The sequence below is a fragment of the Alligator mississippiensis genome, chromosome 4, assembly GCF_030867095.1.
Source record: "Alligator mississippiensis isolate rAllMis1 chromosome 4, rAllMis1, whole genome shotgun sequence".
Classification (NCBI taxonomy): Eukaryota; Metazoa; Chordata; order Crocodylia; family Alligatoridae; genus Alligator; species Alligator mississippiensis.
Genome location: NC_081827.1, coordinates 184,463,794 through 184,486,540, shown reverse-complemented (window position 1 = coordinate 184,486,540; position 22,747 = coordinate 184,463,794). Strand labels below are relative to the sequence as shown.

Sequence of the window (22,747 nt, the reverse complement as noted above, 5' to 3'; positions counted from 1 at the left end):
AATGCTTTGACACTTAATTTCCCTCTGTTGTTTTTATCTTCAGCGTGAATTTGTGGATAGTTTTGGTCCTGCTGAAATTCCATTTTTTAGACAACTTAGTGTTCATGGCAAATATGCTACCTAATTTGACCTGAATCTCTAAGGGGAAGAGAGAAGGTGTATATATGAACTGGAATAGAGAACACGGGGTCAGGCAAAAATCTCCTGAGGAGTTCCTGAACAGTACAAAGAATGCTAAAGAGAAAGTGGGGCATGTCTTTATGAACTTACAGACGCATCCTGTGTGCTTGGAGTAAGGTGGGAATGGAAAATGAACGCAGATCTCCTATTGAAGGAGGACCCGGGCAACTATAGGCCAGTCAGTCTCACCTCCATCCTTGGTAAAGTCTTTGAAAAAATTATCAAGGCTCACATTTGTGAGAGCCCAGCAGGGCAAATTATGCTGAGGGGAAACCAGCACAGGTTTGTGGCGGGCAGATCGTGCCTGACCAATCTAGTCTCTTTCTATGACCAGGTTACGAAATGCCTGGACACAGGAGGAGGGGTGGATGTCGTATACTTAGACTTCAGGAAGGCCTTCGATATGGTATCCCACCCCATACTGGTGAACAAGTTAAGAGGCTGTGATGTGGATGACTACACAGTCCAGTGGGTGGAGAACTGGCTAGAGGGCCGCACCCAGAGAGTCGTGGTGGATGGGTCGGTCCCGACCTGGAAGGGTGTGGGCAGTGGGGTCCCACAGGACTCGGTCCTTGGACCGATACTCTTTAATGTCTTCATCAGTGACTTGGATGAGGGAGTCAAATGTACTCTGTCCAAGTTTGCAGATGACACAAAGCTATGGGGAGAAGTGGACACGCCGGAGGGCAGGGAACAGCTGCAGGCAGACCTGGATAGGTTGCACAAGTGGGCAGAAAACAACAGGGTGCAGTTCAACAAGGAGAAATGCAAAGTGCTGCACCTAGGGAGGAAAAATGTCCAGCACACCTACAGCCTAGGGAATGACCTGCTGGGTGGCACAGAGGTGGAAAGGGATCTTGGAGTCCTAGTGGACTCCAAGATGAACATGAGTTGGCAGTGTGACGAAGCCATCAAAAAAGCCAATGGCACTTTATCGTGCATCAGCAGATGCATGACGAATAGGTCCAAGGAGGTGATACTTCCCCTCTATCGGGCGCTGGTCAGACCGCAGTTGGAGTACTGCGTGCAATTCTGGGCACCACACTTCAAGAAGGATGCGGATAACCTGGAGAGGGTCCAGAGAAGGGCAACTCGTATGGTCAAGGGCCTGCAGACCAAGCCCTACGAGGAGAGACTAGAGAAACTGGACCTTTTCAGCCTCCGCAAGAGAAGGTTGAGAGGCGACCTTGTGGCTGCCTATAAGTTCATCACGGGGGCACAGAAGGGAATTGGTGAGTATTAATTCACCAAGGTGCCCCCGGGGGTCACAAGAAACAATGGCCACAAGCTAGCAGAGAGCAGATTTAGACTGGACATTAGGAAGAACTTCTTCACAGTTCGAGTGGCCAAGGTCTGGAACGGGCTCCCAAGGGAGGTGGTGCTCTCCCCTACCCTGGGGGTCTTCAAGAGGAGGTTAGATGAGTATCTACCTGGGGTCATCTAGACCCAGCACTCTTTCCTGCTTATGCAGGGGGTTGGACTCGATGATCTATTGAGGTCCCTTCCGACCCTAACGTCTATGAATCTATGAATCTATAAAGGCAGTCTGGTGCCCTAATACAAAACTATAGGTCCTGTAATGCTAAGAACTTAGGGGTAAACTTCCTAAGATGATAAATTGTGTTGTGATAGTAGTGAGGCAGCATGTTAGAGCTTCAGTAGGTACTTGGTGGTGGACTACTTAGTTTTACATTTCTCGTCTCTTTTACTTTTCATATCCCTTTAACATCCTTTTAGTTACCTAGTCCATGTGATGTAGAGCCTATGGGCTGGGAGTGACCTCATGGGCTGGTTATAAACAATAGTTTGACTGAGGAAAATACTGGACTGTAACGTCTTGTTTTGTTAATAAGGCAGTCAGTTTTTTTGGCTTATGTGAAATCTGGACATATATTGTAGTAATTAATTACTTCTTCAATGCCACAGTAACTAGGAGACTATTTAGGGATGAATAAAAACCCCAACTAGTGGGTGTAACAGTTATCAGAATGGATTAAAACTGGTCCTTGTTAATCCATATTATACCTGTAATATAATGTGCCCAGGTAACTGGTCTGCACTTTATCAGCTACATTCTTCTATCACCAGTTGAACATTTCCCCTCCCCCACACTTGTCTCATACCTATCGTCTTCCAGCCCTCTGATCCTCACTGCCATGCATTTGCATTTTCACAGACCTGCATTTTGACTTCTGTTCTACCCAGGAGAGCACACAATTCACCAGTGAGACTCTCTATATGCCTGAAGAAGGGTGTTTGTGCCCAAAAGGTTGCAAAGAACAATTTTTCCAACTATTTAGGTGGTCTAATAAAAGATATCACATCTACCCAAAGAACCTTGTCAACCTATATCCTTACACCAACATGGCTACAACCAACATCCCTAAAGCTGTGAAGTTACACACTTTGCATCTCAGTAGTGCTCTACCAGGTGCTCACAGTTAACATACTAAGAGTTGATTTATTTTCATAACTGGCGTCCCTGATACTCGTGCTGGAAGTTTGAAGCCAAGCTTAGTTTTTCATTACTTTCACATGGCCAGGTTTCAGGAATCTGCCAGTAATTTCTGAACTCAGTGATTCTTCTGTAAGTATTGCAGTAGGCTTACTGGCACAGAAAGAGCATATTCCAGTTTGCTTACTCTTATTGAAGGCAGCAAAAAACTATAAGGTCTAATTTTTATTGCTGTCGTCATTGCATCTAAACCTTAATGAAAGAAAACAGATATTTTCTTGCCCATGCACAGGGCAGAGGTGTTAACTGAGAAGGTGCCATTTTTACTTGCTCACTTCCTGGAGCAAACTCACAGCTTAGTTTTATGTTGCTATCTATCTGCAAGCATCAAATTGGCTTGAATTTTTCTTTTTTCTGTACAGAGATTAAATTAATGTACAGAGTTCATATGTGTCAGGTGAATATTTAAAAATATAGCAGTAACAGTTTAGGATTACATGCACATCTGTGAAAATGGAAAAGGTGATTTTGTATTACATATTACTTGCAAAAAACTGTGAAGACACTTAAGTCAAACATCTGAACAAAGACAGGAAAAAAATAGTTCTGAGTCATGCTAACCAAAGACTGAGCTTAGTCAGGTTGCATTTTTCTTTCCCTGTTCAAATATGAAACTAATGTGTCTGTGGTTATTTTCAAAATATGCATACAATTTGACGGGTGTGAAATAAGGTCAAACTAATCTTATAATGAACCTTAATATTGAGATTTTCTGCCTTCTGGTCTATGCACTTGTGACTTAGACTACAGACTGAAATCAGGACAGGAGAGAAGGATATCTGATGTAAGCTTCTTTTTTTCCTGTTTGGGGCTGTTATTCTTTTAGAGCTGTTCACTGAATGTTACAGCAGTGATGAAGATCTGGCAGAGCAGCTGCTGACCTACTCCTGTGACGCCTGGGGTGGAAGCAGTTGTCTAGAACTTGCAGTGGAAGCTAAAGATCAACAGTTCATTGCACAGCCAGGAGTCCAGGTAAAGCCAAGAAAGAACAGAGACTTAGGCAGATGTAACTCAGGTAGTCTGAATCATCAAAAAAGAATTTGTTTTATGTATGTCTTGAATTCATTTCCTCCTGAAAGGTTATGTTGATGCAAAAACTTCACAAAAATATATATATATTAAAGCAGTCCTATGACACAAACTCCAATCACCTGGAAATCAAGAGTTTTTGAGGAGGATTCCACAGTAGTACAAACATTTTCCCATTGGCAAGTGTGAATTACAGTAGTATCATCCCACACTTGAGCATTTAACGTGTTGGCAGTGCTGCAAAATATAACTTGCTGTAAGCTTGATTCTTTTCCAGCCATAACCTGAATGCAAGGAACTGTGTGAAGATTTGATGCTCAGAAATATTGATCAGTTGCTGTAGGTGTAGGGATCTACCCAAAGAGAAAGAAGCTTTAATTTGCAGCTGGAGTTCATAGGAGGCTTGTTTTTAGAAAGTGTACATCACCTTGCTTGTGTTCTGTTCACTGCGGCTGCTGGAAACAAGGATACAACCCAGACCTTACATACAGCTACAACACTATCATTGGGCCAAGTATAATAAAATGGCTATTAGACCTCATTCCACATTCCCAACATCAACCAATTGGCATTCAGATCAAAGCCACAGTAACACTTATGACAGTACCATTTTGCCAATGTTTCAACCTCAATAAGGCAAACTGGAAAGACTTTTCAGCATACTTTGATGCTACAGTCAAAACCATCAAAGCATTGCCTGAGAACTATGACCAATTCATAGAAGCTGCACAGAAATCTTCAAGGAAGAACACCATGTGGGGATGCTACAAGAATTACATCCCAGGCCTCACTGTGCAAACCACTGGCTTATACGAAGACTATAGGCGACAGTATGAACTTTTTACTTTTTCCACAAACACCATCACTACAGGTGAGGAACTCATGTTATCCATCACAGAAAAATGCAGAAAATCCTGGCAAACCCTGAATGAGTCAACTGATATGATGTATAATAGTAAAAAGGAATGGGTGACAATATGTCACCCCCACACAGGGAAAAAGGCCATCCCCACCTGGGCCAAAAGCAGGAAAGGAGCCAGGAGATCTGCTTGGCTTACCAGGGATATTAAGGAGCTATTAAAAAGAAAAAAGATGTGTATATATGTAATGGAGGAATGGCTCAGCAACCAAGGAGGAATACACCTGTATTGCTAGGGCCTGCAGATAACGACACAGAAAGCTAAGGCAGGCATGGAGATAAAATTGGCAACCAGTATAAAAGATAACAAGGAGTCCCTCTACAGATACATAGGGAGAAAGAAAAAATTGGTCTCCAATGTGAGACCCCTACTGAATACCCAGGGGCAGCCCACAGTTGATGCCTGTGAAAAGGCAGAACTCTTAAATACATACTTTGCATTGGTATTCCTGAAATCCAATGGGGGCTGCTCACCTGACCAGAGGCCCAGGGAACAGGGGGAAGGCAACAACCTACAGGAAATCAGCCCAGAACAGGTGAAGGATTTTTTATAATGCTTGGACATTTTTAAGTCTGCTGGGCCAGACAACCTGCACCCAAGAGTCCTGAAAGAACTGGCTGAACTTATGGCAGCACAACTGGCCAAGCTGTTTGAAGAGTCATGGAACTCGGGAGTGGTCCTGGATGACTGGAAGAGGGCCAATGTGGTGCCTATCTTTAAGAAAGGGAAGAGGGATGACCCTGCAAACTACAGACCTCGATGCTGGGTAAAATCTTTGAAAAGTTGGTTGAAGAGGCTGTCAACTACAAGCTGGTAATGGATGGGGTGCTAAAAAGCAACCAGCATGGCTTTGTCAAGGGTAGATCATGCCTGATGAGCCTTGTGTCCTTCTACGACCAGATAACTAACCACCTGGATGAGGGACACAAGGTTGACATCATCTACTTAGACTTCAGTAGAGCCTTTGACTCTGTCTTCCATGGGATTCTCTCTAAGAAACTGGAGAGTACTGAGCTGGACCAGTCTCCAGTGAGGTGGGTGAAAGACTGTCTTATTGGCCACTCTCAGAGAGTGGTGATCGATGGGATGGCCTCATCCTGGAGAGCTGTCTCCAGTGGTGTCCCCCAGGGTTCAGTGCTTGGACCCATGCTATTCAATATATTCAATTTATTCATTAACAACTTGGATGACGGGGTGGACAGCTCAGTGATTAAGTTCACAGACAATACCAAGCTGTGGGGAAACAAGGACACACTAGAGGATAGGGCAAAGATCCAGAATGACCTTGACAGACTGGATTTATGGGTGGAACAAAATCAGATGAGGTTTAACAGGGAAAAGTGCCAGGTCCTTCCCCTGGGTAGGAAGAACTCTCACCACAACTGTACAGTGGGTGGTGGTTCAGTGGCTGGCACAGCATCTGAATGAGACCTGGGGGTTGTGATCAACAGGAAGATGAATGTGAGCCAAGAGTGTGACGAGGCTACCAGAAGAGCAAATAAAACTCTGGCGTGCATCAGCTGATGTGCGGCCAGTAGATCCAGGGAGGTACTCCTCCCTCTCTATTCAGCATTAGTGAGGCCTCAGCTGGAGTACTGTGTCCAGTTTTGGGCACCACACTTCAAGAAGGATGTGGATAAGTTTGAGAGGGTACAAAGAAGGGCCACCCATATGGTTAAGGGCATGGAGAGCAGGCCCTATGAGGAGAGACTCCAGGAACTGGACCTACTCAGTCTGAGTAAGAGAAGGCTGAGAGGTGACTTGATAGCTGTCTACAAGTACACTGGGGTGAGCATCAAGAACTAGGAGAACTATTCAGGAGGGCACCTCAAGGGAGGATGAGGGCCAATGAACATAAACTAATAGAGGGTAAATTCAGGTTGGACATAAGGAAGACTTTTTCTCTGTAACGGCCACCAGAATCTGGAACACGCTCGCATCAGAGGTGGTACAATCACCCTCCTTGGAGGTGTGCAAGATGAGTCTGGACACTCATCTTGTTGAGCTCATCTGACCCCAATAATTTCCTGCCCACGGCAGGGGACCAGACTTCATGATCTTCTGATTCTATGATTCTATGTTAATTAAACGATGACCTATGAAAGGCACATCAACATTAGAATGTCACCACTAACCAAATTACTTACCAGATGCTTCTCAATGAAAAAAGCCCCAAAATAAACAAAAAACCACTCGGATTGGAAAGGTACAAGCATCCCAAAGACCAGGGTTTTACAAGCCCCTTCTCAATGACGGCGTTGAATACTGGTATTAACACACAGGAAAGCAGCCAGCCTTGACAGACATACTGGGAAAATCAAGCAATTCATACCCCACACTTACTCAGGTACTTCTAAAGCCTGCAAAGATCCTTCTGACCTAAAGAGCTTCAGACCTATCTCTTTGCTATGCTATGTTGTACAAACAACTGATACTGAACTAGATTACCCCATACATGGATAAACACCTAATTCCTTAACAGGCCATCTTTTGCCCTGGAAAATCAACAGTGAGCCAGCTGCTCAATCTCCTCAACATACTGATGATAGTTTTGAAAGAGGCCTAATTACTGGAGCTGTGTTCATCAACCTAACAGCTGCCTACAATACAGTTAACCACTGGTGACTCCTTCACAAGACCCTGGAAACGACAAAAGATCTACACTTACACAGCTGATATGAACCCTGCTTGAAAGCAAACTTTTTTTGTCAAACTGGATAGGAAGTGAAGCAGATGGTGGTAACAGATTGATAGCCTCCCCCATGAAAGTGTGCTTGCACCACTGTTGTATAATATCTGTACGAATGACCAAGCAATTGAACTGGAAACAAAATGTTTAATTTGTGCAGATCACTTGTGTATAATGGCCCAAAACACTAGCTTTGACCATGTCAAAAAATCCCTCAGCAAAATGCTAATTGGCTTAATCTCATACTACACCAAAAACCAATTATATGCCAACCCAGCAAAAATACAAGTATATGCCTTCCATCTGAAAAACCATGAAGGCAACTACCAGCTCAGTGTTACTAGCCCACTGCCCAAATCCAGTTTACCTCAGGGTCACCCTTGATCAAACCCTCTCATACAAAGAACATATCATGAAGACAAAAGCAAAGGTGAGTACTCATAACAACATCTTATATAAGCTCACCAACTTGAAATGGGGAGCTAGCCCCTCAACCATCCAAACTACTGCTCTGGCTCTCAGCTTCTCTGCTAAGTATGCATGCCCTGTATGTGAGACATCTGTATATGCTAAGCACCTTGACCCCATCCTGAATGGTAGCTGCTGATAATTCACAGGATGTCTAAAGCCTACCAACCTATGCAGTGTGTACCTGCTGGCAGGCATCATTCCACCTGACACCAGAAGAGCAGTGGTCAAGCCAAACTGAAGAGGTGAGACACCTGCTGTACACCCATCCCGCAGCACACAAACGTCTGAAGTCACGCAGGAGCTTCCTCACCAGGACCCAACCTCTCTGTCACACCCAAGGAGACACGACTACATTTGTTGAACGAGAAGCTAAAGAAAATACCTGACAGTGAAAAAATGTACATTCCAGCAGCTGAGTCCTTACCACCAGGGGCTGATAAACCATGTCTCACCTGCCTGTGTACCAGAGTCAGACTTTCCAAGGAACTAATGAAGACGTGGGCTTATGCCATTTGTTTAACCACCTGTGACTGTGGCACAGAGCCTAAGATTATACAATACCTGCTGCAATGCCTGCTGTTTGAAGGCACATGTACAATGAAAGATCTTGCAGGGTACAATAGTGAGCACAAGTATATAACAAAATGGTTGCGTGTGGTGTAGACACACAAGAAGATGAAGAACTGTGGTGGAATCCTAACACGAGTCTCCTTCAGGTGAATGAAACTGCTCCACCTCCCTTTCAAGTTCTTGAGATCATTGTCACTTGCCCCATTAAAAAATGTTTCCAGGAGCTGGTGGAAGGTGGATCAAAATGGAGCTTTGAGTCTGTGCAGTGGCTTTTCTTTTATTTGATCTTAGTAGTTCAATATTTCTGCTCATCTCAACACTTGTTAGGTACTAGAAATTCAATGCCTTGATATGTTCCAAAATAATTTGTTACTGCACGTTCTGTATTTTACCTCTGTATGTTCTAATCAGCTTCAGTGAGACCCTTCTTCTCTTTGCTATAGAATTTCCTTTCCAAGCAGTGGTATGGAGAGATCTCAAGAGACACCAAGAACTGGAAGATTATATTGTGTCTTTTCCTTTTCCCTTTAATTGGCTGTGGGTTCATTTCCTTCAGGTAAAGAACAGAACACTCTTTAGCAAAGAAATGAAGGGAAAAAAATCAATATTATCTTTCTACGTAGGGGCTTATATAGGGTTCATGTCATTATAGTATGATTTGCCAAAGGCTGTGCAGAGGGTGTGACAGAACTAGCAACTGGACTCAAGAAAACCAGGGCCCCTGTTGAATGTCTTACTCACAAAATCATCATTCATGTCTCAGTATTTCTGTAACTGATGTTGATGTGAACACCCTAATAAAAATAGAAAAGATTTAAATTGTCAATAGCCAACAAATATTGTTTCCACCTGATAACCTATCTGTAAATAATATCATGGCCTTGGCCAATAAACAATTTTAGTTGTCAAGTGATCACATCAGCTCTTGATTAGTTGAGAGTGCTAATAGGATGCCTGTTGGTGGAATAAGGTAATGCCACAGATACAGTTGTGCCTAATCACAGTCCTTCACGGTCATAGTTGGCCACCCTGCAAATGTATGTGAAGTCAGATCAATTTTAATGGATGTAACTCAGACCACACTTGTTTGACTGCACTTAATCATCAATTTCATATGCTTTTCACATAAATTATTTCCATTAAAAAAATAAAGAACACTTTAGTTTTTAGAAATGTCTGCTTGTTTTAATAAATCTTTCTTCAATTGTCTAGGAAAAAGCCTATGGAGAAGAGTAAGAAGCTCATCTTGTATTATTTATCATTCTTCACTTCCCCATTTGTGGTTTTCTCCTGGACTGTCATTTTCTACATCATGTTCCTGCTGCTTTTTGCTTATGTCCTGCTTATGGATTTCCAGAAGGAACCCACTGTGCTGGAGGAGCTACTTTATGTTCTGGTCTTCATCCTGCTTTGTGATGAAGTGAGACAAGTAGGCAGTGCTCACAAACCAAATACTGTTTATTTCCAGGCAGATACTTTTTCCCCTTAGATGCCAAAACACAATGAGATCTCCTTGAAGTTATGTGCAAAATCTTCTGCATAAAAGGCCTTTCACTAACCCAAGTGAAGTGGCTTATGGTTGGCATATGTGTAGAGACCTACTGAAATTGTGATTATGCATTTTTTTCAGAAAAAACAAAATCAGGTGTTTTCTGCCAAAAAACTGTGGGCTCTGAGATTTTGGTGGGCTTTCTGGGAAAAAGAAGCAAGCAGAGAAAAGGGTGGGAAGCCCTGCAGTCTTGGAAAGTAGGGGAAGAGGGGCTGCTTACAGCAGGTGGTGGGGAGGCTGCAAGCAGCTTCACCTGGGTCCTTGGAACCCTGGCTCAGCTCATTGCTAGTGGTGGGTGCACACATGCCTTGGAGTAGATGGCAGGAAAGGGGCCAGGGTTGCCCTGCCATCCACCCTGAGTTGTGTGTGCAGAGTTTAATTGAATGCTTAGATTGGGTGTGGCCCAAAACCACATTTTAATTACCCTGATTAAGCCCCAGGAAATAATTAATCCACATTTAATAACCTGGCAATTTGTAGGGAGGGGTGGGACTGCCCTGGGTCCTTAGGCCAATCAGAGGCATGGGTGGGGGGGAGGGACTGCTGTAATCAGCCCATGAAAATGACAGCCATGCCTGTGATCTGCCTGTGAAATTAGCTGCCTCCATCCTCAACTTGGGTAAGTAACTCCCACACATACTGGTGGTATCTATTCATGTGTGTTGAGTGGAAAGTATACTGGATTCTAGGTTGTATAAATTATCCCATGACAGGTTCAAATTGTCAGAGCAATCTATAACACATTGACTAATTTTTAATGGCTGCTGGCTATAAATGTTGGTCCTCTGATAACCTGTTCAGCTATCATTGGTATTTTTTTTTTTTTTTTTTTTTTTGTCATTTAGTGAGCAAGAGAACTGTGACTTTGAGGGGAGGTCTGGGATTTAGATGAGTAAAGACGGAATGCTTTCTAAATGAAGAACTAAACCTAGTGAGACTTCCTAATTTCTGTTTTGCAGTGTTATTTTTAGCTTATCTATAAAGATTGCTTTTTCTTGTCAGGGGAGAATACTTCTAGTAATAATGTTTTAAGATGATGGGGAATTCAGAATGCAGCTTGACTGGTGAAGAGATCAGAAGTATTAGAAGAGAGGTTTTATTAGTTCAGGGCTGGCTTGAATATCTTGTAAGACACAGGGCCACAGGACAAGTGCCTTTCAGCCATCCTATACACAAGGGCTTGCAGGACAAGCATAAAACACTCTAGAATGTTTTACTGCTATTATAATCCTACTATTTTATCTTTGGGTATTTTTAGGGGAAAAAATATTTTAATAAATGGTGATGCCTCATATAAGCTTATTTTGTGGGTAGAAAAGGGAAAGCTTTACAAAGGCCTCTGTTACCTTGAAAACATTCATTTTGTAGGCTAGGCATATAGGGAATTAGTTCCAATAATTCTCTCTCTAGTTCTCTGCGTAGTCAAAATCACTTTGGAACTAAGTATGTTACCCTGCATGCCCATAATCATATCTAGTAGGGCTGTGTGAAATTTCACCTGGTGTTTCCTTTCGAAGCTGTTTTGATGCATTTCAAGCTCAAACAACGAAACTGAAATGAAACAAAAGCCTTCAAAACAGCTCCAAAATGAAACAAGGGCACTCGAAACGTTTCAAAAGTTTTGAAGCCAGGCTTACTTGGCTTCAGCATTGGTCCCAGGTGGCAGTAGCAGCCTCCTGTCATCTGGCAGGCAGATCGGGGACCCACCTGCACCCCCAGGAGGGCTGCAGCGCTCTGCCGGACTCCTCCCAGGGGTGTGGGCTCCAGATCTGCTTGTCGGATGACAGGAGTCTGCTGCTTCTGCCTGGAACCAGTGCTGGGCACAGCCCGCGCCCAGTGCCAGGAAGGTAAGTGCTGCTGCTGACCCCAGCTGGCAGCACCAGCCTCCTGTCATCTGGCAGGCAGATCGGGGGCTTGCCCGCACCCCCGAGAGGGCTGCCGGGGCTGTGCCAGACTCCTCCTGGGGTGCGGGCCTCCGATTTGCTTGCTGGATGAGAGGAGGCTGGTGCTGCTGGCTGGGGACAGAGGCAGCACCAATCTTCCTGCCACTGGGTGTGGAATAGCCTATGGTCAAAACATCGGAACAGTATCAAAACAGTGAAACAGTTGTTGCCCAAACGGCTAGTTTCGTTCCCCTGGAGGCTTGTCCAATCCACCCCGGGAGAGAGAGAGAGAGAGAGAGAGAGACAGACACACAGACACACACACGGTCCATCTCAGATTTATTGTTTGCAAACAGTTCGACCCAGGAGCTGAGCTCAAATCTGGTCGACTACTAGTCTGGCCCGGAATTACATTTTTATAGCTTGCGTTGAACATAGAGTTTTAATGTATTGGATGTTTATTGGCAGCATTACCATTTCCTAATTGTTACGTCTTATCTTGTAGGCTGCACTTAACTTGTTATTGGTTAGTGTGACTTAACCTTAGGGCATTGGGCAGGGATAACTTCAAGATGCAAGGCAAGCAGTAAGAACAGCAGACCACAGCTAAGTCGTTAGACCTTATGATCTTGCACAAGGGTCATAAGATGGTCATAAGACACTTCTATTATATAGTTGCTGCTCAAGCATTATTTCAAAATCATGGAGTCTAACCTATTTTTACTATAAAGTTTTGATGAAATGAAATGGAACAGTGCTTTTAAAATGAAATGAAACTTGAAACGAAACATTGTTCCATTGAAACGGAAGTTGAAGCAGAATGGTGCTGTTTCACACAGCCCTAAAATCCCAGTGCTGTTAATGAGGATACATACATAAGAACTATACATGTGAGTAAAGATTGTCAGCCCACAAGTTAATTGGCAGATAAATTATTTGATACTTGAAGGCAGGCTGATATGTGGCAGAGAGCTGCTGAGCTGTGTGGCTTGGCTGCAAAATAAATGTTTGAAAGTCCCAGCCAGGGAGTCAAAGGTAGTGAAGTGCTAATTCCCTTAGGCTCCTTCACAAATTCCAGTACTTGGTTTCTCTTTGAGTTGAGCTGTATGGAAGCTTGGCAATCAGACTTCAAAGATGCATGTGGTTTGTGCCCTGCCTGACTACTACACTTCATAGAGTTTTGGAGGAATTGGGCATGTTTGAAGGTCTTATTTCGCTTGAGATGAAAGGGAGATTAACATTGCTTGGCATCTCACTAAAATCAGTATGAGCTCAAGCAACGTTAATGCAGGTATTTAGGAAACGTATAAAAAAGAATGATAATGTTTCTGTTGGATACACTGGATAAAAATTGATCTAAACTAAGAGCTGGCTCCTCTTGCTATACTGGAACAGAACTTTAATCTTGCATTTGAGTACTCCCAAACCTTGCAACTATTGGAATCTGGGACATTTATACACATACATTTGTCTGCTCTGGCATGCCAGAAATCCAGAGCATCAAAGCAGACTCGATTAATCGAGTCTGCTGCACATGCTAGCTGATGTGCTTGGTCACATACATTTATGTAAACAGCGAAACGTGCATCAGCACTGAGAAAATGGTGGTGGTGTGCTTTGAATTATGCAACACCTTTGATGTGTTTTAGTTCAAAAGCTCACCACCACCATTTTTTCAGTGCTGATGCACGTTTTGTCATTTTTGCTGGATTGGCTGATGCACATTTTCTCTGGATTCAGACTCCTTGGTTCAAGTTTATCTTCTGGAAGGAATTTCCTGGGCAATTGCATCCAGGCCCTTGTGCTCACAGGCAGTGGTTAACCCAGTGAGGCTTTGCGAGTTTTCACCCACTGCATGAATGGAAAACAATTGGTTAATATAGATGCAGAAGATCCTAGGGAAAGGACCATGCCTTAAACTACGAAGGAAGATAACTTCCCCCTCCCCTCTCCAATCCCCATACAGACCATGCCATTGTGATTTACAGAAAAAAATCCTTCCTGGCCCCATATTTGGTAACTGGTATGGCCCTGAGCAGAATGGACCTCTAGGAAAAAAGCCTCAGTTTTCTAAGCACTGGCAGGAATATCTGCGCAGTATCGTCAGTCCCCACTCCTTCTACCAACAATTTAGCTGTTATCAATGTCCTAATGCCTCAAAGGAAGGCAAAAGGAAAAAAAGAAATAAACAAAAAACCCCTAAACTAAACTAAAGTAAGAAACCAGTAGCATTCATGGGGGAAGGGAGGGGGAGGAAATCCTTCTGGACTTCCACTGGCCACCAGCAAAAGTCTTGAGGCATGGGATTACAAGATGCCTTCCACATTACAAGTGCTATTTCTATACTTCAGCCTGGAGGGGCCACAAGCACGTGGTGCGGACATAAGTGCAGCTCCCCGCTGCAACTGAGAACGTTTTGCAGGAAGTATTCTGAGTTGCAATGATACCCCAAATGAAACCGAAGTTTACCGTTTGTTTGAGAGGGGAGGGGAATCTAACTGCTGGCTGCAAACCTGCAGCCTGTTTCTTCTAGCAATGGCTCCTCCTCCCTGCCAGCCCATGCTGTTTTCAGAACGGGAGGGTGGAAAGAGAGCAGAGGGAGCTTGTTTTAGGGGTTCCCCAGCTGGCACTGGAGGGTGGAATGGGTGAAATGGAGCACCCCCCCATTGCAGAAGGGGGAGCTCCAATATATCCACCCCACCCTCCAGCAGGGGCTGTAAAAGCCCTAAACCAAACTCCCTCTGCTCCTTTTCCCCCCTCCCATTCTGAAAACAGTTCGGTCCAGCAAGCAGGCAGACACAACTTACAGAAGATGCTATGTTTTGAAAAATCTTTATCTGAACCCTCATGCTTTCTGTGGCCAGATTGGGCAAAAATTGTCACTTCTGTCTGTGCCCATATAATACCACATCACACACACTAGTTGTTAATGCAGAACTCTCTGTCCTATCTTACCATCCCTTCCACAAACCTATCCAGTTCATTCTTAAAAGGAATCAGGTTGTTTGCTCCCACCACTTTGCTTTGAAGACTTTTCAAAACTTCACTCCTCTGAACGTTAAAAATCTTCTAATTTCCAACCAAAATTTATATGTAGCCAGTTTATAGATATTTGATCTTGTGCTGCTGCTCCTCTTCAGCTGGAAGAGCTCTTCTCCTTATGTAATATTTATCCCATGAATTTACTGGTAAAGAGTGATCATATCCCCTGTCAGTCTCTATTTTACTAAACAGGCTAAACTCTTTTTGAGACAGCACAATAATTTAAAGTTAGTGAGAGCAGGTTTTTTCACTAACTAAAAATGAACATTTCAGCTGAGGACAAAATTTAGCTTGACATTGAGTGGCAGTTGTTAAATCTGTTTAGTTTAAAAAAGGACATCAGAGGCCAAGACATCTCAGAAAGGTCAGGGAAGGGTGGTTGCATGAGCTCATTGTTGGTGCTAGGTAAACTGCTGGTTTCATATACACTAGGGCTGTACGAAGCTTTGCTAGCTGTTTCATTTTGATGCTGTTTTGACTCATTTCGAGCTTGAAACAGTGAAATCAAAATGAAACAAAGGACTTCAAAACAGCCTTGAAATGAAACGAGGCCAGTCAAAATGTTTTAAAAGTTCCGAGTAGCTCTGCAACCCCCTGTGGCTAAGCCCAGCAGGGAGCACAGCCCTGGCTCTCCCTGCCTCCCGCCACTGGGCTAAGGTCCGTGGGATGCTGGAACCGAGTGGATTGCAGCGCCAGCTCTGCCTGCCTGCCTGCCACCGCAGGGCTGTACTGTGAATGGCTCCGCCAGCCCCATGGAGCTCAGCCTGGTGGCAGGCAGAGCCAGGGCTGCGCTCTGCCTCCTGCCACCGGCCTGAGTTCCATGGGGCTGGGAGCCGCTGGGACCTGAGCCCAGTGGCGGGAGGCAGAGTGCAGCCCGGTGCCCCACTCTGCTTCCCCACACCGGGCTCAGTTCCCTAGCGCTGCCTGTTGGATGACAGGAGGCTGCTGTTGCTGGCTGGGACTGGCACTGGGCACAGCCCGTGCTGGGATGGTTGGTGCTGCCGCTGGTCCCAGCCAGCAGCGCCAGCCTTCTGTTATCCAGCAGGCAGATAGGAAGGGCTGCAGGGGCTCTGCAAGACTCCTATAAAGGGGGTATGGGCCCCCGATTTGCCTGCCAGATCACAGGACGTTGTTCCTACTCTCTGGCTCTTGCTTGTCAACAGCTTGAGGTGCACTTTCCTACAAACCTCTGCACTTATCTCCTTGAAACTTGGTAGACTTCATGTGCTCAGAAGGGGCTATCATCTCTGCAAGTTTCATCCAATTAGGCAAGAAATAACAAAGTTATAGGCTGTTTCATGCTTCCCTATTATAGCCTATGGGCGAAATGTCGAAACAGCATCAAAATAGTGAAACCATTTTGATGAAACGAAATGGAACAGCACTTTTGAAACTAAACCAAACTCTAAATGAGACAGTGTTCCGTCAAAATGTCAAGACCGAAGTCAAAGCTGCAAAGGAATGCTGCTGTTTCGCACAGCCCTAATATACGCCTTTACAAACAATGCTGTCAGCTTCAGTTTGCTAACATTAAATTATCCATACTACTGCCAGAATATTACATTTCACAGAGTTCTGGAGCAAGTGTGAGTGTTTGAAGGTTGGATTTCATGCAAGACGAAAGGGAAATTAACTTTGCTTGGCATCTCTCTGAAATCAGTGAGAGCTCAAGCAACATTAATACAGATATTTGGGAAAACGTATAAAAAAGAATGCTAATGGTTTTACTGGATACAGTACATAAAATTGCCCTAATTTAAAGCTCTAAATTCTATATGCTCACAGTGGTGTAAATCCCATGTAGCCCTATGGAATCTATGGGTATCTAGCTTTATATTTGTTTATTTCTAGGCACTAAGGTGGGTGGACATTAAATCAGTGAAGTTATTCCTGACTTAAACTAGAAGGCAGGATAGAGTTGTGCCTTATAGACTAAATGAATCAAAGTTTCATAAGGTCTCATAAGAAACAGCTCACATGGCTAATGGCCTCTCTGAAACTAGCATAACTAAGGACAGGCACCAGTCCTCTTTCTTATTCCCCCATTATTTCTCTTTTCTTCACCTCAAAATAATTTCATTTTAAGGCTCCTTATTCTATAAAAGATGTGACGTCATAGCTGAGCTGTTAGTACAGTACTTTGCTTGCCTCATTAAGGGTTGCAAAATTTTGAATTGTTCAAATAAAATGTAAATGTGGGAGAGGCAAGGATTGCTGTGGGTGATGCATTGCATTTGAAAGCTTGTCTAAGTTTCTCCCAACCATGCAGTTGGTTCAATGAAAGATATCACCCACAATAATCCTTGCCAGTCATGTAATTCCTGAACCATCATGGCTACATTGCTTCAATGCTACCAAAATATGTGGAACTTCGATCATTTATGGTGATCTCCATTTTACAAGAAGCAAGGCATTTCATTTGGAAAAGCACCACATACAGGATAACTGCTATGTCCTGTTTAATTGGCGTGCTCTTCTTCCCACTATCTCCGCCACATTCTGTCCATGGCTGAGTATGGGCTGACTTTGTGCGTCAAAAGAATGTAAAGAATACTTTGAAAGATCTTGATTTCATCCACTGTACAGTGGATTAGATTTTAACTTGAAGACTTTAATAACCACTGTGCATTGTTAACCAGGATTCTCATCTGCCAAATGATTTCATTTAGGCTAGTTAGCCAAACAGTTTACTCCAATGTATTATTTTGTAGAAGGGTGAAATGATGACTAGTCCATTTGGTTTGCCAACAAATGCAGGGTAAATTGAATTGCTATTTTATGTTCTCCTCGAATGTCTCAGCAACCCAAGAGATGGTAATTGATTCAGGAGCATTTGAACTGGACATTTGGATCAAAATTGAAACTAAGCCTATTTGTAGTAGATACTTATTGATACTTATTTAGAATTAAACATACCTTGTGGGATGCCTAAGGGGAAGACAACGTAGAAATTAACTTAACTATCCACTAGGTGCCACCATTTCACTTCTTAAATACAACTAAATACTTTTCCCATAAGTAAGAATCTTGGGTTTTAACATATTGATTATAAGTGTAAAGGTTTAAATCTTTAATTACATGAACATACTTTATAATGATTGTATATACACTAACATTGTTTCTACCAGATATCACTTTGATTCTTGAAATCATTTAATAATTTTGTAAACATTAATAAGAAAATGATAAATAGGATTACCCAAGGGGATGATTGGATGTGTGTTGGTTTTAATGTTTCAGGTTAAAAGCTGAATTGGAGCTAAGATTTTGAATGAGACTAAGTAATGCTGAGATCTCAAGCTGTTTCACTGAGAATGAAAAGAGATTTTGACCAATTGATCACATGATATTTCTGTTCTATTGCACTACTTCTGAACTGGATATAGAAGCATGTCTCTTTCCACTTAGAATTCCAGTCTTTGAACAATTTTCTGTTGCGGTGAGGATAATTCAACCATGTTTTCTAAATTTAGAAGTGGATGGTAGTTTAAATTTGAAGTTGTGTTTTAAATGCACACTTAATTGAATATATGTATAACTAAAGATCCAAATGATTATTTGGAAAGATTTTTTAAAAATATGGTCCAGAATCTTTGCTAGCCAGTTAACAGTTTTTGTAGGCACAGCTGGAAGGATTTAGATTCCAAATAAGAAAGGAGAGGCCACAGGCAAAGAACTTACACCAGTGTTTCTATAATAGCTGTCAGTGGTCCATGAAACACTTCATAAGCTGTTGCATAGTACTGTACTTCTAATAGCCAATCTTTACAATACCCCATAAGGTAAGAATTTTTTGCTACTATCGTTTTACAGAAGGAGAAACATGAGGAAAGGTTTCTCCAAAGAAGTGGTGGTCACTTTAACTAGCTAACACAGAACTTCCTTTTAGCTGTCTGATGTTGTATTTAAACTAATGCCCAACTAGAGAAGTGTGCATAATGCATCTATCTTACTACAGCGTAAATCTATGGTCTTACCTACTGGCATTGTCTCCCATAGGAAGGCTGAAGTTGCTCTGGTTATAGTCTCAAAATTCAAGCAGAAGTACAGAGTTCAAGGTTCAAAGTTTCCTTGTTTACTCCTACTGAGGACCTGTGCATGAGATCATTGTGTGTAGTATCTTTTATCATTAGCTGAGGGACTCGACTAATTTGTTCAGGCTAGCCCATTTACAGGCATTAGACTGCAGGATCAATTTAGAGTTTTGCTTTAAGAAACTCTCAGTCTCTACTGGTGAGCAATTACTCCTCTGTGAAGTCCTACTAAAGCTAGGGTGCACACTGCATGGTCAATTGGTTCCAGTGCTAACTCAGAATGCAGGAACAAAATGAGCCTTTAAGACTCAATTAATCTTTAAGACAAATGAGCTTATTTTCAAACGAGGCTTTAGGACTAATCAAATCTTGACTTGACTTAACCCTGATAGAGGTTAGCAATAAAGCACGTGGTGGTAATGCTTCCCAACACATATGAATGTAATATTCAGAATTTTATCTTTAGAGAAAATATCAGGGATCAGATCAATGGTGTGGCCAATAGCCGTACTGGCAAGGTAATTGGACCGGAAATACAAGATAGGAGCAAAGGAACAGATTCTTCCGCTTTTGCCCTCTGCAAGTAGTGTCTTTCTACACAAGTATTTCCAAGGGAAACCTTGAAAATTTTGCCAAACAAAGCACTCAATATAAGTAAAGGTGGTGGGATCAGGCCCATAATGTCAGTAGTTAGAGCTGTTACTTTGTTGTATAATGATTTTCTTTCTTTTCCTTTCTAGTGGTACATGAATGGGAGTAAATATTTCTTAGACCTATGGAATGTCATGGATACACTTGGCATTTTTTACTTCATTGCAGGAATGGTGTTCAGGTGAGTAGTATCTATTTAACAGCATGTTTCCAGGATTTGCCTCCATTTCAGGCATGCTAGCACAGCTTGTTAATGGATTTGGAAAGAACGGGTGCAACCTCAGCTGAACTTGCTGATGAACTCCTATTATTCTATAAAGGAAGAGAAAGTCATGGATTTTTGGCTTCAAGGTACAAAGATTGGTTAGCAGAAAGACTTGCAGCCTGAGGAGGATTTGTGCTGACAAACTTTTCTCTTGATGGGTAATGATGCAGTGCAAAGCAGTTTGACTTCATAGTTGTTGGACTCTCAAAGTTCAGTAAATCCAGTTCTCTGGTAAAAGAAGCTTGTTTCCTAGAACTTGGGCCTTTTACAGGCCAGCAGCACACTATTGTAGGGAATATATCTGTCAGAAATGTGTGTGTGGCTTTCCAGCATTTTGAACCTATTGAACCTTGTTAACCTTACAAATTTCTCACAGAGCACTGTGCACTTGTCAAATCCTTAATGGAAAAAGGAGTAGGTTGTGACCATTTTTGTGGAACAAATGGTTTCTCAGATTGACATGGGAGTGGCTAAGGATGGTTTAGATTTCTCTTCCAACTTTTTGCGTGGCTCCGGTGTTTAGACCTGATTCATCAGCACTTATTTTAACCCCTAATTAAAAAATGAATCATTTTGAAAAGGCTCTGTTACTTTGGCCTTCCCTAATGTGTTGCCTTCAAGCACTGGTTGGGTTGTTCCAGTTCCAGGCTTTGCTAGATACCTGGAGTTCTTATCCTGAGGCAGAATTCTCTGTGCGGTGTTCTTTGGGTTCAAGAATATTCCAGCTGAATATTCCATGAGGTCCATGAGATTTACAGAACCCAAAAAAGAGCCAAACTCTTCCCTGAATCTTACCACTGCCTTGGATTTGACATCATTGGATTTACCCTGGTGTAGCTGAGATCAGTTTGGCTTGATGTATACTTTAACATGCTCAGTGGAAACATATTTCATACTGAGACCAGTGGAGGTAATCCTGAGTATGTACACAATTTGATGAAGCAGAACAGAAGTCTTATGCTAATGGACTAAGGTCTTCTAAGATTTTAGGGAGGAAAATTGTTGCCCCTGACTTCTGATAGTTTAGGACTTGTCTCTTTTGTAAATTCAAACGGCTAATTGGATTAAAAAAGGAACATACAGGAGACCCTTGCCATTTGCGGGGGATCCGTTCTGGAGATCCCCGTGAATGCTGAAATCCGTGAATATTGACGGGGCTCCCCATCAGCTCCCACAGCCCCCACGAGAAGTTGGAAGTGCGGGGCTCCCCCGCAGCACCTGGGGACCAACCACGGCTGCTTCCAGGGGAGAAGATGCCACTGCTGCTGCTGCCTCCCTCCCTGTCCCTAGCATTCACTCTCCAACCACCCAGCTCTGCCCTCCCCCTCCGCCTGCCTATCTCTGCTCCGCTCTCCCTGGCTCTGCCCACCCCCATCCTGCACAGCACTTCGTGCCTGCTTACGCAGAGGTAGGAGCTCCGTGCAGTGCCAGAGGGAGCCGTGGTGGCGTTCGCCCTGACCCACCCCACTGGTGCAGCATACCACAAATATTCAAATCCCTGAAAAGCAGATTTGCAAATAGCAAGGGTTTCCTGTATACCTGAACAAATTTTCCTGTGATTTTGCAAAGCCCTAAACTTGCTAGAAGGCTTATATGGCTCAGAGTGAGGTTCCATTGTATGTGTTACATTTCTGGTTCGGGATTTTGTTTTGCAAAATCTGTGCTCAATTTCATCAGTCCTTGTCTGATTGTAGTCTATGCTGTTGCTTCATCAATTCTGACCTCCTTAATTTTCCAGATATCCAGTAAAGTTTACCTTTTAATTGCATGGTAGGGATTGGTAACAGGGCATAACAGATTTTATTACTCAGGGGTTGTGAATTTGGCTCTGCTAGCAAACAATCTGATTGTTAATTATTGTTGATTGGTAGTGACTTCTGGTGTGTGAACTGAATTGTGGCCTGATCAAACTCTGACTGAAGTCAAGGGAAGGAATCATTGATTTCAGTGGGCTTTGGACTGAGTCATTGGTGGTGCTAGCCCAGTTGCTAATGGGTTATTGTTCCCTTCATAAAAAATCACAATTAGCATTATTTTGTATCCTTGCCTTAAAAGAAAAAAAGGCTCCAAATAAAAATGAAAACTAACGATCCAAAACCAAGTTCAAATGTTTGTTGCAGATAATAGAATGGTTTGCAGTGGAAGGGTCTACTTGTTCTTTATCTAAGGTTTGTCTGGTTTCTAGTCTTTCAGTTTAGCTAATCCAGACTGTTCCCATTGTATGTGGTGTTTTGAAAAGATAGCTGTATCTCATGCAGACTCTATAACAGAAACTCACTATTTTACAGAGGCTACATTCTGTATCTGCACCAGTAAGTTAAGCACTATAAAGCCATGATTACACTGTGCAACTTGTTCTTAGAATGCTAATTTGGGTGGGGGGAATGAAAGAAATGAGTTCCCTACAGCATTTGCTCTTACATTTTTACTAAGAGAACAGAAGGATAGGCTGTCACCTTTTTTTATTATAACACACAAATGAGTAAACCATAGATTAGCTACTTCCTACTTGATGCTTTAGATTACTTAAGTGCATTTTTGGTTATACCTCTGGACATTTTAGCCAATGTTTCACTACTTTTTTCTTCTTCTTCTGCAGGCTCCACTCCTCCAATGAAAGCTCTTTGTATTCTGGAAAAGTCATTTTTTGCCTGGACTACATAATTTTTACTCTAAGACTGGTCCACATTTTCACAGTTAGTAGGAATCTGGGACCAAAAATTATTATGCTGCAGAGGATGGTAAGATGCTGATAATGATTCAAGCTGCTCTCTGTGATGACAGTAGTATCTTCATGGAATTAAATTCACCCATTATATTGATGACGGGAACAAGTTCCTCTCTTCTCTGAAATCTTCAAGTAGGGATTAATTGAAATTTAAACAGGACATAATTAGTGCAGGGTGCTGTGGTGGCCATTTTCATGAGTATCAGTTTTGCTCTGAATGA

At 42.8% G+C, this 22,747-nt stretch overlaps 1 protein-coding gene across 2 annotated transcripts in view; it reads left to right on the top strand.

The window, feature by feature from the left end:
* TRPM8 (transient receptor potential cation channel subfamily M member 8) overlaps positions 1–22,747 on the top strand; it is a 129,005-nt gene that overhangs the window by 57,274 nt on the left and 48,984 nt on the right. For both annotated transcript variants that reach the window (XM_014594398.3, XM_059727172.1), the window contains exons 14-18: positions 3,522–3,667; positions 8,818–8,930; positions 9,587–9,803; positions 19,623–19,714; positions 22,398–22,539. In XM_014594398.3, coding sequence (XP_014449884.2) covers positions 3,522–3,667; positions 8,818–8,930; positions 9,587–9,803; positions 19,623–19,714; positions 22,398–22,539 — 710 coding nt within the window. The remainder of the gene's footprint in view (positions 1–3,521; positions 3,668–8,817; positions 8,931–9,586; positions 9,804–19,622; positions 19,715–22,397; positions 22,540–22,747) is intronic.